Raw genomic sequence first — 18119 nt, 5'->3', positions numbered from 1 at the left:
TCAATCCCCAGTTCCACAAAAAAAAAAAAAAAAAAAAAAAAAGTATCTCTTCACCATTAGCCTCCATCATTTGTTTCCTCTTCTCACAGATCAGGTTCCCCAACACACAAATGTTTTGTTAAGCAAATGAAAAAATGATATACTTTCTGTACAAAAAACTAACTGTCCTTCCTCTGCACTCCCGGGGTTCTGGTCAGCAGCAGCTTTCATTTAGAAAACTTTGGAAGAAGTGCAATCAAGAAATGTCAGATCGGCTCCAAAGAGTTGTTCCTGAGTTTAGACTATGTTGTTAGTGGCGCCTCCTGGTGTCCAAAAGTGGAAAATACCGTTATCACTAAGAAATGGAATGGGCCTGGCCCTAGCTCAGTTCTTTATGTGGCTTCCTCCACAAAGCTGTCAGCCTCAGGTTGCTGTAGTTCGATCCCCACAACCCTACAGCTAGCCAAAAGAGAACTGAAGTCATTCGAAGAGCAAAAAAAAAAAAAAAAAAAAAACCCTTATTACTAAGAAATGGACAGAGTAGGAAATCAAAAAAGCTCGGCTTCTGCAAGAGGATCATCTTCACATTCAGGGTCAATCTGGAATCTTGCTGCCAATGTTCATTTACATGTGTAATGGCTACTTAGCTGATATACAGGTATGTATAACAACCTGGTTCCTACCCTCTAAGAGCTTAGTTTTTAGGAAAAATACATATGTGCATATGAAGAGATAATTAGTATTTGTTGATAATGTCTTTAGAGGATTGGTGTGGGTGAGAGAGTACAGAGGAGGGCCAAGTAGCACCCTATTGTAGTTAAGGAGACTGCAGGTGCACCAGATGGGGAGGCAACAGGTAGAAAGTGCTTGTTACTTAAGGTACAAGTACTTAAGGTACTTGTTACTTACCTTGCTCAATACATAGAAATTATACTGTTCTGGAGTCCTGCTGAGGGCTGGGGAATAGCTCAGTAATATAAGTGTTTGCCTGGCATGCCCAAGAGCCTGAGTTCAATCCCTCGTTCTGGGGGAGAGAGAGAGAGAGAGAGAGAGAGAGAGAGAGAGAGAGAGAGAGAATTGTGGGATCCTGCTGGGTATGCTGGTGTACACTGTAATGCCAGCACTCGGGAGGCTGAGGCAGGAGGATTACCATAAATTGAAGGCCACCCAGGGCTACATACTGAGTACAATGCCAACCTGAACTACTTAATGAGATCTCTCCAGAAACAAAGGTAGGAAGAAGAGGATTTCTGGGACTATCCAAGATCTGCTGTGTGGCTCTGGGCAAGTGACTCAACCTCTCTGGCCTCAATTTCTCCATCTGAAAAAAAAAGCGGGGGAAGGTGAGACTTCTGTAAAGTTTAGATGAGTTAATATGTGGAAGACAATTAGAACAGTGCCTACCATAATGTGCTAAATAAGCACTGGCTCTCATTGTTCTGCAAGGAATTTCAGAACCATGAAGGAGTTACATCAGGGTCAAGGGTGTGTAATCTGCATAGATCATTCTGGTGATAATGTTGAGAAGATTGTAGAGGTAGAAGCTAAACACAAATGAGGTGGCGAGAAACCCCAGCTCACCTTCCTATCTGATATATGACCTCAGGCCGGACCTGAGAAATGATTATGAAGTCTGACTAAGCAAAAGTGGTGAGAACAGAAAAGGATCCAGGTTAGAGAAATATTTGGTGGTCAGATGACTTGGTGAGAAAACAAAACAGATTAAAATTTAATAATAGCCACATGTGGTGATGCACACCTGTAGTTCCAGCACTCAGGAAGCTGAGGCAGGAAGATCACCTCAAACTGGAAGCCAGCCCGGGCTACATAGTGAGTCCAGGCTACCTTGAAATACATCTGGAGAAACTGTTTCAGAAAAACAAACAGAACAAAAGATTTAATAATAGCTGGGCAAGGGCTGGTGATGTAGCACAGTGACACAAGCACCTGTGTGGCAAGCACAAGGTCCTGAATTCAATTTCTAGTACCAAAAAATAAAAAATAAAAATAAAAATAACTAATAGCTAGGCAAACCCGGCATGATGGTGCATGCCTGTAATCCCAGCACTTGGCTGAGGCAGGAGGATCTCAGTGAGTTCTAGGCCAGCATGGATCGTACAGGGAATTAAAGCCCAGTCCCTGAACTGCATAGTGAGACCCAGCCCCCTCCCCAAATTTTTTAAATAACAATTTTAAATTTAAAAGATGTTATTACATGGTAGTTACCAGTATTCCATTAAGCATGTTATATTTAATCATTCACTCAACAGATATTTACTGAGCCAGGTATTTAAGTATCAGACACTGCCTTGGGAACTGAACAAAATAAGCAAATCTTCTTGTTCTCGAACAACTCACATGATACACCATATAATTAATATCCACAGAAATCTTATGTTGATCTATAGGGAAAAATAGTAAGACTCTGCTAAGTCCAATCTTCCCATCTGTAGGTATCTGTCTCATAGTGTTACTATATTAATGTAGCCAATAAATATAAATCATATGTAAAGCATATGTATTGCATTAAAATATTCAGTAATTTAGCCAGGTGTGGTAGTATACACCTGTAATCCCAGCACTCCGGGATCTTAACAGAGAATGACAAGTTCAAGTGTAGCCTGGGCAATTTAGCAATTTAGTGAAGCTCTGTCTCAAAATTTAAAAGGTAATAATAAAATAAAAGAAGCTAGGGACACAGTTCACTGCAAAGGCTCTGGATTCAACACTCAGTAAGGAAGAAAAATAACGCGAACTTGACCAGGGTTATGCAACAAGTAGAGGACAAATATGAAAATTAGAGAAGGAAAGGAAGAGATGCAACAGTGACTCATTTAAGCATCTTTAAAGTTGTGTTGTTCTTAAGTCTCCAACACTGAGGAAGGAAGAATTTCCCAGGGGGCATTATGCCAGCTGACCTGGGTTTGACCAAAATTTCCCAAGTTTGGAGAATCTCAAAGATACTAAGGTGTTCTAGAAACCAATAGGACAACTATTGTTCTGCCTGCCTAGGAAGAGGCATTGTCTTAGAGGACAGGGGATTGCCATTGTTCTCACACGCCATCTACTTGGTTCTTCCAGGGACTCAAGAACAATGGAATAGAGGACATGATTGTATAACTGTGTTTAATTTGTTACTTCCCTTGTTAGTTCTTTCTGCTATCTTGTTTTGCACATCAAAGACCAGAAAAATGAAACATTGAGGGGGCCAGGGAGATGGTGCAGTGGAATAAGCGCTTCCCTGGCAAGTGCAAGGGCTTAAGTTCAATCCCCGGTTCCGCCAAAAAAAAAATGAAACATTGATCTTGTCTTTGGCAGTATTGATAAAGACAATAGAAAAAAGGCAGGAAGGCAAAGGGAGAAATCATAAGGAATCAAGGGGAGACCCCACTCGCTGGGTAGGCTTGGTGGTACGCACCTGTAAACCCAGCACTGAGGGAGACAGTTCGTTGTGAGTTCTAGGCCACCCTGAACTATATAGTAAGTTCAAAGACAGTCTTAACTACACAGTGAAACCCTACTCAAATACTTCCCCTAAAAAACCCTGAAAACATCATCGGGTTATAGAAAGTGATGTTTATTGCCACACCTTTAGGCAGCTTGCTAGCCACTCCATCTATATGATTTCATCTAATCCTTGTAATCCCACAAAGCACTCTGTATTTTTAATTTCCATTATAAAATAAAACAGACTGAAAGTTGTCTCCATTACATGCTCTTATAGCGCTCTATACTTTTATGTAATCACCTGTTTCAGGTCTATCTTGTTAGTTACATCTGCATAGGGATTTGTCTATGTTTTCTCTGCTTTCTCACTGATATGTAACACTATGCCTGGCAACAAGATTTTCAAATAAATATGCATTGAAGGAGTAAATGTAAGCAGTCAGGTGACCTGTCAAAGGCCACACTGTTAAGTGTTTTTACTAGGATCTGAACTCAAGCCTGTCCAACTCCAGAGCCTATGATCTGTAGACTATCCTACCAAGTATCTCAGTTTTTTTTTGTTTGTTTGTTTTGTTTGCTTGTGTGTTTTTGAGACAGGGTCTCAACTATGCAGTTCAGTTTGGCCTTGAACTCACTGTATAGCCCAGGCTGGCTTAAACTCATTGCAATCCTCCTGCCTTAGCCTTCCAAGTGTGGGGATTACAGACATGTGCCACCATGACCAGCCCCAAGTACTTTCATATGCTGTTTCATTTCTAAATCTCCCATATCTGTGGGTGTCTTGGCCTCATCTATTTGTGAGCACACATACACACTAGCAACCAGAACTCACTATGCAGGAAATGCTACTAAGAAAGTGAGAAAAAGAACCCATCAGAGTATGCCCTTTCCTTTCCTGGAGCTCAGCATCTTCCTCCTTAGCCTTTGAAGACTTCTCCACCTAACCACACATCTCCTCCTCTCTGGCTTTACTGCCCCTTCATGTACTGTGCCATCACTAGGACTGTGATGGTTCTACATGTTGTATTAGTAATATATTAAACCAATTTGATTCCTTAGATGTTTACTACTGGCAAAAGTGTGCTTGGGCCTGCCTGTGCCAGGCCCAGTGGGTGGACACACAGATGAATCAGATACAACCTCAAAGGAGGAGACAGACATTAGGTATGGTTACAATTTGCTAGCGCACAAAACATGATGACCTAAGTGGTATTAAAGAACTATGAGCAATATGCTATATGCATAAACCTTAATTACTTAATTATTATTCTCAAGAGTGTATCATAGGTCAGAGCTCAAAGGTATCATCTAGTTCAACCCCTTGTTTTCTAGTGGAGGAGACTGAGACCCAAAGGGCGGGGCCTGGCCTACCATCTCACTAGTCTCTGGCTGAGCCAACTTTAGACTTCAAGACCTTTTGAAATAGTTCTGTGCTCTTTTTTTTCCTCCTCTGGTAGCTTCATAGGCAACAACCTCCTATCCCACCAGACCTGAGATTCTAGGGTCAGGTTCTCCCTCCTGAACCTGGGCAAGGCAAGTCCAAGACAAAATTCTCAGAAGTACAGTTTGATTGGCTACCAACCTGTCACTTGACCTATGTCACTTAAGGTGCTCTCACAACCCCTAACCTGATTTTCATTTATTTTTTTTACAGAGGGGGAAAAACCCAACTCTAACCAGAACACCAATATATAAATCAGATAAAAAGAAAACTTTCAGCGGTTGTAGGGAGTGAGTCTAAAATCCAAAGCCTCACTATTTTCCTGTCTTTAAATCCTGAGAAAGGAACTCGAGGAAACACAGCTCAAAAGACTTTCTCTAGGAGGTTTTGTTTTGTTTTTTGGTATTGGGAATCAAACTCACAACCTCTAAGCTGTATCCCTCCCCCACTTAAAAAAAAAAAACAAATAGTATTTCAGGGTTGGGGAGATGGCTCAGTAGAATAAGTGCTTGCCTGGCAAGCTCAAGGGCCTGAGTTCAATTCCCGGTTGGGGGCGGAGGGTACGCTTTTCTCTAGAAACAGGATCTCACGCTGTAAATTAAGGCAATCAATTCTCCTGCCTCAGCCTCCCCAGTGCTGGCGTCACAGGTGTGCATCACCACTCCTGGGCAATAGGATACAATTTTTAATGGCTTCGCAGAAGCCATTGTAGTGTGTGGTCCGCCTCTGAACCCTGTCATTTATGGGACTCACAATCCTTTCTTCACTCATTAACTGCCAAGCAGCAGTCACAGGATTCCCAGGAGGGTATGGAGAACAAAATTTCCCCTTGTTCATCCTGTGTTTACTCCCTACAGAGAGGAGTTTGTCGCAAAGGCTTTGAGGACCAAAAAAAGAAAAATCCACCTCTCCCTGGAAAGACAAGGTAGCTTCCTGGAGAAGAGCCGCTGAGAATTGAATTTACCCACTCAGAGCCATCCGTGAATCCGAGGGAGTTTCTAACAGCGCCTCGGATATAGTAGCCAGACAATACACCCATTCTTTATTATCCTCACAACCACTGGTGAAGAAATAACTATCCCCTGCACAGAATTGTGGCTCAGAAAGGTTAAACTACTTGTTTCCGGAATCGACCCTCGTCTTTAGCGGTAGACAGGAACGCTGTATTACATGAGCAGTTCCTTTCCCCCTTGTGCGCAGCGCACAGCTCTGCACGTGGTGGGCGCTCAGAAAGTTGGCGCTAAATCGAGGGTAACCGAATCTCCAGTCGTAGCTCCTTCGCGCAACGCCCGGGAGCAGAAGCACCAGAGGGCGCCCACGAGTCCGCGCGCCACCGACCCCAGGCCCCCGCCAGCCCTCAACCCTGGGCGCGGCCCTTCGGCTCCAAGCCGCTGCACGCCGGGGGGAGGCCAGGGAGCGAAGGGAGCCCCACGTCCTGCGTGCGCTGCGCCCCCGTCCCTCCCCCAGTTGAGGCGCGCTGAGCAGCTGGGTGCGGAACGACGACACGACATCCTGTTTTTGGGGCCCGCGACTCCGCCTGCGCCTCCGCTGAGCGTGTCTTTCCCCGGGGCGCTGACGCCAGCTCCCCTTTCCCGGGTCTCTCCACCCTTCCCAGGGGTCTGGGGCCTTTCCACTGCTGAAGCACCACCTCCGCCACCCCCAGTGCTCAGGGCAGGGGTAGGGACTGCTCCAGTCTGACAGACCATAGCTGTACCCCAGCCAGCCTGGCCACCGCTCGCTCGCTGGGCTTGCCTAAAGCCACCAGGCCTAGGGCTGCTTCTCTGCATTCCCGCAGAGATCGGTGGGGATGAGACACTCGGGGGCAGAGGGCAGGTTCTTGATGCCAGGCTTAATTGGGTGGGCTGGCCAGGAGGGGGCGAGAGACTGGTCCTCAGGAAGCCAGAACAGCCTCGGCCGAGGGGTGGGGAAAGCGGGCAGCGCGGGACTCCGCCGGGGCGTGTACTGCAACTGGGACCCCGGCTAGAGGGAGGGTGGGCGACGCGCGACCGCGGACTTCCTGGTGGCGCCCCGCCCCGCCCCGGCCCGCCCCCGCGCCCGACCCAGCCCACCGACCCGCCCCCCCAACTTCCTCCGGCCGCCCGCTCTCACTTCCTTCTAGAGCCCCGAGCCGCTGCTGCCGCCCCCAGCTCCCCCGCCGTGGGGAGGGCACCAGGTGAGGCCGGGCCGGACGGGACTGACGGGCAGGGGTCGTGGGGAGGGGACCCTGGCCGACCTGGGTGTGGTGCGGGCGCCGGCAGGGGAAGTTTGCTTGCAGGAGGCCGCGGGCGGAGGCTCCCGGCTCACTCCAAGTTGGGCGGGCGCGGCCGGCCGGGCGGGGCGAGGACAGGGCCACTGCGAGCCGGTGGCGCTCGGGGAGGGTGGATTCCGAGAGGCTGTGCCGCCTCCCGGGTGCCGCGAGAGACCCTCGCGGTCCAAAGGTTTTGAGCAGCGAGAGAGGTTTCTCAAGCGGAAAGGCAATGGGGCTGGGAGATGGGACTCAGAAGTGGGGCGTCCTCAGAAGTTGTGGGGAGGTATTCGGAGATGGGGGGGCTCCGGGCTGGAGAAGACGCTCTCTGCGCCGGCAGTTGTGACACTTGTGCGGCAGAGAAGGGGGGCCGTGCTCGGGGCCTCTGGAGCCCGAGACTGCAGAGAAAGAGCGTCTCCCGGGAAGGTCGGTGCCAGTCCACACCCACACTCTTGCGCCAGGGCCCAAGGGTCCCCTGTGCTCAGGAGAGGCCCACAGGGAGGCCCTGTACCCACTGTTTTTCTCTTTGAGTCTCCACCTTTCTACCCCCAGAGCCAAGTAACAGGTATTTAGTGAGCAAATATCTGCTGTGTTTAATTGATCTAAGCCTGGACTTGCTGTTTGGGGGGTAAACTGAGGAAGGAAAAGACCTACACTTGCCTTGTGAGTCGAGGTGGAAGGATTCATTCAGAGGTGCTGATAGGGTTTTGGGGCTGCGGCCAGTCCTCTGGCGCCTGGGAGTGATTGGCGCCTCCTCCAAGTCTTGCCTTCATTCTTAGGCCGTGGATTCTACTCTTCTCATCCTCGCTCCACCCTCTGGTGTCTGCAGACGCCCATTCCCCTTCAGCCTCTTTTTGCTTAAACGCAGACATACCTAGGCCCTGACCTCATACTTAACCCTCTGCCTCTATTCCTCCTGGTTCCCTGCAGCCTTCTCTTCCCACCTTCTGGCTGCCACACATACACAGTATCTACCCTCTTCTTCTTTCTCCCCTCAACCCTCCTCATCCCTGCACTAGGGGGACCTGTCTCCTTCCCTTTCAGCCACTCTTTTGCAACTTTGGGGTCAGGAAGAAGACTTGAGTATGAAAGTCTTATTTTGAAGATCTTATTTCCCTAACTTGGAGAAGCAGGCTGCAACCTCCCAATGATAGTGATGATTAAAAGGCTAGGGGTGTGTGTGTGCACACACACACATACACACATTCAAATGTCTACATGTATACATCTTTATCTTTTGGAGACAAAATTGCCATCAGCTGTGAATAGGGCCAGAGCAGAAGCTAGCAGAATGAAGGGAACCTGCAGTGGGTGACATTGTGGTTAGGCGGGAGGAAGCAGTCTGTAGCAGTCAGGTTGACGCAGGAATAAAACTGATGAGAGAGGCTGTGAGGAATGAAAATTGCCCCAACTCTTATGTGCTCCGGCAAGAGGCCATGGGGGATAGCCTGAAGATCCCTGACTCCAGGTACAGGCTGGCTCTAACACCACCTGGTAAGAGGAATGGGATGGGCCACCTGGCGGGATGAAAGGAGAGGGTGGGGGCAGAGGCAGGATTCTGGAGGAGGGACTGCAACTGGTCTAATTTCAGTTCTACCTGCTTTAACAGAAGGATGTTAGGCAAAGGTGTCTGTAGCTGCCCGTCTTTCCTGTTGCCTTCTGGAGCCTGCCCAGGTTGGGCAGCCACATACCCTGCTCTGGTCAGGGTCTCGGTGACCAAAGAGCCCTCTGGAGTTCTACCTCCAAGCATTGCCCTCTCACCTCAGGCCTTATTTCCTTTGAGGAGTTTCTCCCAAAACTAATTTAGTTTATCTTAACTTTATAAGCTGTCTCCATTCTTAAGCTCCTTTCTCAAGCCTTTGGGCTATATACTGAAAGATCTTATTTCTTTTTTCTCTCTACCAGTCTTCTGTATTCATTTCTGTCCCCTAGGAAAAAGGAAGGGGAGCAGGTGCTATCTTTTGGGGACCTCTCAAGCACACATGAATTTAAGAGCCATTTCCCATCCCATGTGCCTCTCTCAGCTGTCTCTCCCACAAATTGTCCCTTCTCCCAGTCCTGTCCTTCTGCCCATTTGTCTCCTGCTGTCATTTCTGGGAGGTACGAAAGTTTACCTCAGGAGAAAATCCAAAGGATCTACAGAAAATCCCATTACAAGGAATGATGTGCATAGGAGTCACTTTCCCAGGTTTACAGCTCAATGTAAATCCCCAAGAGACCTAATTCGCAGTACTTATTTTAGTATTTCATGTAACCTATTGGGCTCTGAGGGTAAAGAAAAGTTGGAAGAGACAGTAGAAGTTTGAGCTAATTGCAAGAAAGTCAGTGCTGGAAAAATATGATGAGATAAGAGGAATCTAAATGGGAAAATACCTTGGCAGGGGAGAGGCCTAGCCTAGGACACTGCTCTTAAGCTCTTGGTGAAAAAAGTATGGTCAGAGTTGGCACATGAAATGAAGGGATGGTGTAACATTGTCACGGTCCTGACTGGGATTTGGAGACTTGTTTCTGGCAAGAGTTAACCCAGATGAGGTGGCTAATGTGAGTTTTTGGGGGATTATGAGCAGAAAGATTCAAGAGGTTGTGGCTATAGTGGGACCCCTGGAAAGATACTGTGATGATGGTAGTTGGGGCTGGGCCTAATCAAGGTGCCTAGGTTCACACTAAAGACCCCCCCTTCTATATACAGTGTAGGTCCATTAGAAGTACAGTTTGTAGGGGTCTGTGAAAAGAGCGGAGAAGGGAAACCAAAGACAAAGCCTAGGCCACCTCCCCAGATTAGACTGGTTTTCCTGTCCAGGGTCCAGCTTCCTCTTTTGTCCTTATTTCATATGGGGGGAGGGCATCTTCCCAGGAGCTGAAGACCAGAGGAGGAGCTTCTCACCTTGGGCAGGGCCACATTGGCTGGCTGTTCATTAACGTTAGTGCTACATCGTGAACAGTGCAAGTTGGCCTAGGCATGAGGGCCTGGGAATGTAGAGGTAAAAATGGTTCAGATATATGCCCATCTCACCCCTTTGGCTCATCCTGAAAAGATAAATGATGGCAGGGCCATCCAGAATAAAGTAAAATGGACACAGCCCCAGACCCGAGTCACAGTCCTCACCTTTTGTGAGATCCAGGTCCTTGTCCTGATTTTCAACCAAATCTTGTATAACCCTGATCATCTTCTTTTCCCTTGGCTCTGTTTCGCATTAGGGAGTTGCATTATCAGTACTTCCAAAGGGCACAGTGAACATTGATAGCTTTGACTCTCCCTCCCCCAGGAGACTCTCGTAGCAATGCCCTCTACTCTCCACCTTCGTGTCTCCCCAGACTTGTTTGACAGCCCCAAGTACCTCTAAGTATCTGTCCAGGGGCAGAACTATGGCCCTTTCCCCAAAGCGCAGGGATTATTATGGGTTGAGAGATAAGGCAGAGGAGTGTTGGGGGATTTTGCCAGAGGCAGCCAGACTGGGGAGTACCCTAGTACTCCCCTACTCCATCCGTGCCTCACTGGCAGTGGAAAATAGATGCCGGAGTTTCCTCCTGATGTTATTTTCCCTGGTGGAAACCCCCTTAGGCCTTGGGCGGGGCTAAAGGGTCTGGGCAGCCCTGGGTTATTCTGCGGGTATTTTCAGGTGACTGGGGCAGGATTGGGAGGGTGGTACAGCCTCATGTGAAGTGAGCAAAGCAAAGGAAGTGCCACTTCACAGGCAGTTCATGGGGCCCAGGGACTCTTGGGCAGCTGCTAGGCGGGAGGAGGAAGCCAGTGTGTGAACCTTCCTCTGTGCTGCTTGGTGGGGGAGGGGGCAGCCTCCTTGGCTCCCCCAGCCACAGCTGTCCTGGCTCTACGGCTTGCTTACCCTCTGTGGGACACCCCTGGTGCTGGATGGTCAGAGAAGGGTGGAAACTGAGACTTACTGAAAGGGTCCCTATCTCTGACAGCCGTCCCAGTCCCAGCTATAGCTTGCTTGTTTCTCCTCCTCAGTGGCCTCTGCTCAGTGACATCAGCTCTCACTTTTTATCCCATTAATGCAGATCAGGGTCCTCTGCAGGCCTGGAGGATGGAGAGTGGCCAGAGGTGAGCGATTGGCAGCCCACAACTTTAATCCCAGCACCAAAGGAGGCTGAGGATTGCAAGTTTCAGTCCTTCCTGGGCAATTTAGCAAGACGCTGTGTCAAAATAATAAGACTGGGCCTGGTGGCACAGGCCTGTAATCCCAGCTCTTGAGAGGCTGTAAATAGGCGGATCACTACAAGTTCAATCTAGTAGTGAGACCTGAACATCCTATAGACCCTTCCCTAAAATACTAATTAATTCATTCATTCATTAATTAAAACAATGAAGTAAAAAGGACTGGGGGTGTGGCTCAGTGGTAGACCACCACTGGGTTCGATCCCTCATATTTATTTTACAAAAATAAATACATAAAAAAATAAAAAGTGGAGGGTTCTCCAGCATAATTTTTTTTTTCCAGCATAAATTTTAAGTTTGAAGGCTGAGCACTAAATTCTCTTGTGTTCTTCTGAGCTTATAGGGAGAAAGGGAAGAAAGAGACACTCAACCATTGGCCCGGTCCCAGCCCCACACTGACCTCATGTGTCCCCCGGCTTCCTCCTCCCAGTCCAGCTGCAGCCAGCTGCGTACCGTGAGCCTGCTGGTGTCACCCTCTCGTCTCTTCTCCCTTCAAAACAAACAAACGTGCAGAGCTTTTCCAATGGTGCCCCTGCCCCTTGCTTGTCTTTGATTAAGGATTGTCGGATGTCTCAAGCTAATCCCATCTTCCTCATCCCCTCTGGGCTAGCACTCTTTGGTTTGCTCCTCCAGGTTGAGGACAAAGCAATATGGCTTGTGTGTTACCCTGACGTTGTGCTCCCTTGAGTGAAAAGAAGTTGTTACCTTAGTCCTGTGTCTCCTGGACATAGAGCTTTTCTTGTTCACAGAACCAGAGTCTGTGGATTGATGGGGCAGGAGGTGTGTGTCATTCCGCAGCTCTTGCTCAGCCCTCTGCTGGCCTTCTGCAAGTAACCAGGACAGACTTCTGACCCTATGAAGCAATCAGTTAGTTTCACACAATGAACAGAAAGAAGAGTCAGCCAGTGTGGGGGAAAGGTGGGGCAGGAGAAGAGGTTGCTATAATGTCTTAAAGAAGCTGAGGTATGAAAGTGGACCTCGAAGGACAGGAAGAATCTGAAGAGGCTGAGCAGCACTTCAGGAAGAGGAACTCCTGTGTGCAAAGCCAAGCAGGACAGACTGAGCTTGTTCATGTATTTACTGACAGCACCTGTGGGCCTCTGGAAAGAGAAATCAGCCAGGACCTTGCCCTCTACAAGATAAGATTCAGATCAGCCTCCATGTGATGCAAGAGTATGTCTGTGAGAGAGACAGGGACTAGACTTTGGATAGAATAAATCCACTTGGAACTTGGGTGATTTATAAGTACGTGCCTGGAGGAGGTGCCCATGGTTCTTGGCTCTGTGAATACTGCCACTTGATTTTTGGGAAAGAAAATGTAGGGGCTATTACATTTGTAGAGGATCTGAGTGGTTTACAGAGCTAAGGGTTGGAAGGCCCAGAGATGCTATAGTTAGAATGAGTCAGGGAGGTTTGCAAAGGGGAGCCCGAGCCCATCGGAGAGAAGCACATTAGTAGTCTGTAGGAGATTCCCATGGCCTCCACACTCACCCATCTCTTAGTGCCCATTTTCCCCCTCCCCCACTCCCAGTTGGGACACTTCCCCTACTCTAACAGCCACAGAGATCTGGCAATCAGGCAAACATCAGTGCTTCCTTTTCCTCCTGCTTCTTGGCCTGCCTGGACCACACCCCAAGGCAGGGCCCACACTCACATACGATTGGCCTCTTATAAGCTGTGTTCCTGATGGACTCTACCAGATCCACTTCAGGCTGACACTAGAGATTTTTTCCTACCCTAAATTGGCTTTTGTCTATTACTGCACTCTTGTAAGATTTAGCATTGCAGTGTTGAGTGGGTAAGGGTTGCAGTCCTGGACTCCAGAGGGTTCTGTCCATAAGCGCTGGTTTAAGGCAGTGGTTCTACACTGCTGTGTCCAGCCCTATACTCAGAGTTTCTGCAGTTGAATTGAGAGTTCAGCCTTCAGCATTGGAGAGACTTCCACAGTTGGGTAACTTACATATGAAGTATGTAAGTTCATATGTAAGTTAGAAAAAAAAATCCTACTGACCCAAAGTACGGTTCAGAGGGGTGGTCATGCTATGAAAATTCAAAAATTCAGTAGTCTCTTTGGGTGGTAAGACTTAAGCCAAACCTTGAGGAGTCAGGAAGGCTTGAGAGGGGAGAGGGAATGGAAACAGAGAAAAAGAAAAATGAGTAGAAGTTTTAAGGCAAAAATCCTGGCCAGTTTTTGGAGGACATTGAGACCCCTCTGCAGCCAGCCACTGAGAACCATCTCTATTATGCACATATGTTATATATTAACGCACTTAATCCACACAGCAACCCTATAAGGCAGGTAGTATTCTGCTGCATCAGAAAGATGGGAAATTGAAGCTTAGAAAGGCAAATAGTTGTAAATCCAGGGTCACTCAGTGAATAAGTGGTAGACTTAGGATTTAAATCCAGATCTTTGTGAAGGCAAAACTCTGATGATGAAGAACTTTAAAAAGCCAGAATTATTGTAGTTAGGTTGATACAATACAGATCTGCAAAAACAAATAAATAAATATGGATCTGCAAACATCAGTTTATTTGCTAGCCAGATTCTTTTTTTCTTTTTTTATTTTTTATTTTTTATTTTTTTCCCAAAATTTTATTGATAAACAGCAATGAGACAGTTTCAAATCAAATCATCTTTTCTTTTTTTAAAAGTCACTTAGTAAATAGTCTTTAGTCAAATCCAAACTATGGCAGGCTGCTCCTAATTTAGCATTCTGTTGCATCAACATCCCTTCTTCCTATTCAGCATGCATTAGACCCTACATTTTGGCCCATGTACTCCTTTAATGGGCAAAGGGAACCTATTTGATTCAGTTCTGGCCAAAAGGATTTCAGAGAAGAAAAGAGTTGTCTTGGGAGAAAGGCTGGGGGTCTGGATCAGATCTGAATAAAGAAAACTGGATGGGTGCCACCACTCAGGCATATCCAGCGCTTCTTCCTGCCTCTCAGGACAAATAGCCTTGCTCCTGTAACTTCCTTATATGCACAGTACGTCACAGCATACAAATCCTATTCATTCTCATGCATGTGGTCCCAGATGCAGCCCTGTGAGGTTGCGAGGACAAGTATTACAGTGTCACTCTTGTATAGATGGGGAAATTGAGGCTTTCGGAAGGGAAGTAACTTATTCCTAAAGGTCGTGTATTTGGGAAAGTGTAGCATCCAGGATGTGTGATGTACTGAGGAAAACCTGGGACTTTGGATGACAGAACTGGGTTTATGTCCTGGCTCCTGTACTAACTAGCTGGGTAATGGTGGGTCACTGTAGCCACTCTTGAGTTTGTTTCCTCAGTTGTAAAATAGAAATAATACCAGTACCAATTCTTATAGGAATCAAATGACACTATATACTAGGGAATCTATAAAGGCTTGTAGCATACAAGGGATTGATTTTTGAGACGAGGTCTTACTATGTAACTTGGGCAGGCCTTGAACTCACTATGTAGCCCAGGTGGCCACAAACTTGCCAGCAGTCCTTCTGGCTCAGCCTCCCAAGTCCTGGGATTACAGGCGTACACCACCATGTCTGGCAGCAAGGGCATTGTATTAATGGTCAAGATCAGCAAGTGAGCTCAGTAGGTCAGATTCAGGTATCTCAAACTCTTGGCCCTGTACCATACCTTGGTCTGGATACTGCCTCATTCATGATTTTTTTTTTTTTTTTTTTTTTTTTTTTTTTTTTTTTTTTTTTGGTGTCGGCCACCATTTCCTTGCCAGCCCGGAAGCTGCCCTTTCCCTCCCCTGTCCTTTGAGGGTTGACTTACAGATTACTGGTTGATAACCACCTCCCTAGAGAACCAGTTGTGTTTTCAGTCTCCTGGGCCTTGTGACTGCTGCCCACAGTTCTGCTGGTGCCTTCCTGCCTGAGCCAGCCCATTGCTGAGATTGGGGGGAGACTTCTCAGTCATACTGTCACACCAGCTTCCCTCTTCTACGTAGAACTGGTTTTCAGGCCCTGATGTTGTGCTGTGAGACGCCAGAGCCTCACAAGCAATGGCACCTGCCCCCAGGGCTCTTTATGTCTTACTTCATTTCCCTGTTGGCCTTATAATAGGCATTTTTAAACTCCATTTCCTGGAAAGGGAAACTGAGACCCAGAGAGGGTAAGTACCACCTATTTGTTGTGAGTCAGCAGAGCTGGGGGTAGAACTTAAGTCTGAACTTCCACTGTGAGGTTCTCTACTACATTAGGAGCCCTTATTTCCTTCCTTGATCCACTGTCTGAAGGTCTGTATCTTGAATATCCTGAGGTTGAGTTCATACACACTTCTTCATGCAAATAAGATGAAAATATCATTACTGTAAACCAGAAAGAACCACATAGAGGAAGCTGGTCCCAGGGGAAGCTGTGGGAGAGTGCAGGGACCAAACCCTGGGTCCTTTGCAGTCCCCACACCACCAAAGTTCCTTTCCATTTCCCAGCAGGGGATCCCCCAACACAGTCTTTGATTTGTTTTGCTTCTTAAATAGGTTCTCACTTTGTAATTCAGGCTGGCCTCCAACTCAAGGTGATCCTCTTGCTTCTGTCTCCCAAGTGCTAGTATTATAGGTGTGCGGCACTACACACAACTCATCTTTGATTTTTGAAGCTTTTGAACTAATGGTGAGAAATCAAGCTGCTGGGAGAATAGTAAAAGTTCTAGGGTAAAGAATATAATAGATCCCTACACTTGGACACCCTCTTTCTGTTGTTTTGGTTTTTTGAGGTACCAGGGATTGAACTCATGACTTTGTGCATGCCACGCAGGTGCTTATGCCGCTGAGCTGTCTCCCCGGCCCCTGCACCCTCTCTCTGTGTCTTCTGTCTCTGCCTATGGAAAAATAAAAATAGCTAATATTTATTAACCGGGTACAAAATGTTTTATATGTATTGACTTATGTGAGTGTAATAATAACCAAATAAAGCATTGCTGTGTCTCTGTTTTAAAGTTAAGAAAATTGAAGCACAGAAAGGTGATTTGTTCAAGGTCATAGCTAGGGAGCAGCAGTCAGGAATTGACTTTAGTTAATGTGGCATCAGGGTTTCTGGCCCCCTGACCACCTATACTTCATCATTATCACGGGTTGCTTGATACCTTTCATGTGTGTCTGCCTCTGTCTGCTGTAATGGAATTTGGCATATCAGTTCATGGAACAGAGGCCTGTTTCTCCATGTATACTCCTGCTACCCATTCTTCCTAGTAGGGTAGAGGCCTCCCAGACCATGAGTGTCCCTCTTCTTTCTGCCCAGGTCATTGTATCCAGAGGGCCCGGAAGAGGGAGGAGGCACTGCCTCCCCAACAGCAGCTTCATCCACAATGCAGAGCATCAAGTGTGTAGTGGTGGGTGATGGGGCTGTGGGCAAGACGTGTCTGCTCATCTGCTACACCACCAACGCCTTCCCCAAGGAGTACATCCCCACGGTGTTCGACAATTACAGCGCCCAGAGTGCAGTTGACGGGCGCACAGTGAACCTGAACCTGTGGGACACTGCGGGCCAGGAGGAGTATGACCGCCTCCGCACACTCTCCTACCCTCAGACCAACGTCTTTGTCATCTGTTTCTCCATTGCCAGTCCACCCTCCTATGAGAATGTGAGGCACAAGTGGCATCCAGAGGTGTGCCACCACTGCCCGGATGTGCCCATCCTTCTAGTGGGCACCAAGAAGGACCTGAGAGCCCAGCCTGACACCCTGCGGCGCCTCAAGGAGCAGGGCCAGGCACCCATCACACCACAGCAGGGCCAGGCACTGGCCAAGCAGATCCACGCTGTGCGCTACCTCGAGTGTTCAGCCCTGCAGCAGGATGGCGTGAAGGAAGTGTTTGCTGAGGCTGTCCGGGCAGTGCTCAACCCCACACCAGTCAAGCGTGGGCGGTCCTGCGTCCTCTTGTGACCCTGGCACTCAGCTTGGAGGCTGTCCCTCCCCCACCCCACCAGTTGTGCCTTAGCGCCTTGTTTGCCCCCAGCTGTGCCTTCAGGACTAATTCTGGCAACCCTTGCCAGGGGGCTCCCCAAATGCCTTTTTTTCTTTAAGGAGACCCACAGAGAAGAGGGGCTTTGGGTCCCACCACACTCTGCTTGGGAACACCGAGTATTCTCATGAGCTCACCAGGCAAAGTGTGACTTTCCCCCAGGGGCCAACTCAATGTCCTACCCCCTTGTTTTCTGCTACTGACCAATTCATCCAGCTTTCAAAGAAGTTGCTGCCTATTGTGGTGCCTCCTCACAGGTTAAGGGCTCTCAGCTGTCTCTAATCTCCTCCCTCGCTGCTCTTGGAACTGCCCCCCCAAGATGCTGTCTCCCTTCCTCAAGGAAGGCCACAGAATCCTGAGAAGATAAATGCACCCCAATCTGTCCCCATGTTCCCAGGCCTTATGCATCCACTGACTGACTCAGCCCCATGCTCCTGGGGGCCTTCCAACCCCCCATCAGCATCAATAAAACCTCCTGTCTCCAGTTGCCCCGGCTCCTCCCTGTGTGCTGGGCATTAGGGGGTGGGCATGGACTTGGGCTCCCCAGAGACTGGGAGCCTTTTGTTTCCTCTTAAGAGGGGACAGGAAACAATAGCCTTTATTGTGTCCCCCCTGCTGACCCCCCGTTTCCTTAACAAAGCTCTATAGCCACAGATGCTATAGTGGACTAGGTTGAAAAACTTGAGGAAAATCTTCCTATCTAAGGGGCAGAAAAGGAGTGGTTGAGCACCATCAGCTGGAGGGCAGGTGCTCTCTGTCATCCTTCTGAGAGCCCTTTCCTTACACCTCCATGGGGATAGAGCTTCTCTGAAATAAGTTACAGCTGGAACCCAGACTTCTCCACTGAAGACTCCCAGGCTTCCTGGCTTGCAGGC

General features: G+C 48.0%; 1 protein-coding gene across 1 annotated transcript; it reads left to right on the top strand.

Annotated features, from left to right (window-relative positions):
• Positions 1–6957: 6957 nt before the first annotated feature.
• On the top strand, positions 6958–17731 carry Rhog (ras homolog family member G). The gene is made up of 2 exons (XM_004641961.2): positions 6958–7040; positions 16523–17731. The coding sequence occupies exon 2, from the start codon at positions 16590–16592 to the stop codon at positions 17163–17165; it is 576 nt and encodes a 191-aa protein (XP_004642018.1). The 5' UTR covers positions 6958–7040; positions 16523–16589; the 3' UTR covers positions 17166–17731.
• The last annotated feature ends 388 nt before the right edge of the window (positions 17732–18119 follow it).

This window comes from Octodon degus, unplaced genomic scaffold (assembly GCF_000260255.1).
Source record: "Octodon degus isolate 3935 unplaced genomic scaffold, OctDeg1.0 scaffold00146, whole genome shotgun sequence".
Taxonomy (NCBI): domain Eukaryota; kingdom Metazoa; phylum Chordata; class Mammalia; order Rodentia; family Octodontidae; genus Octodon; species Octodon degus.
The sequence above is the reverse complement of the archived record's forward strand: the minus strand, read 5'-3'. Positions and strand labels throughout refer to the sequence as shown.

Excerpts from the sequence above, each read along its gene's own strand:
- Rhog (XM_004641961.2), top strand. The coding sequence starts at position 16,590 with ATGCAGAGCATCAAGTGTGTAGTGGTGGGTGATGGGGCTGTGGGCAAG.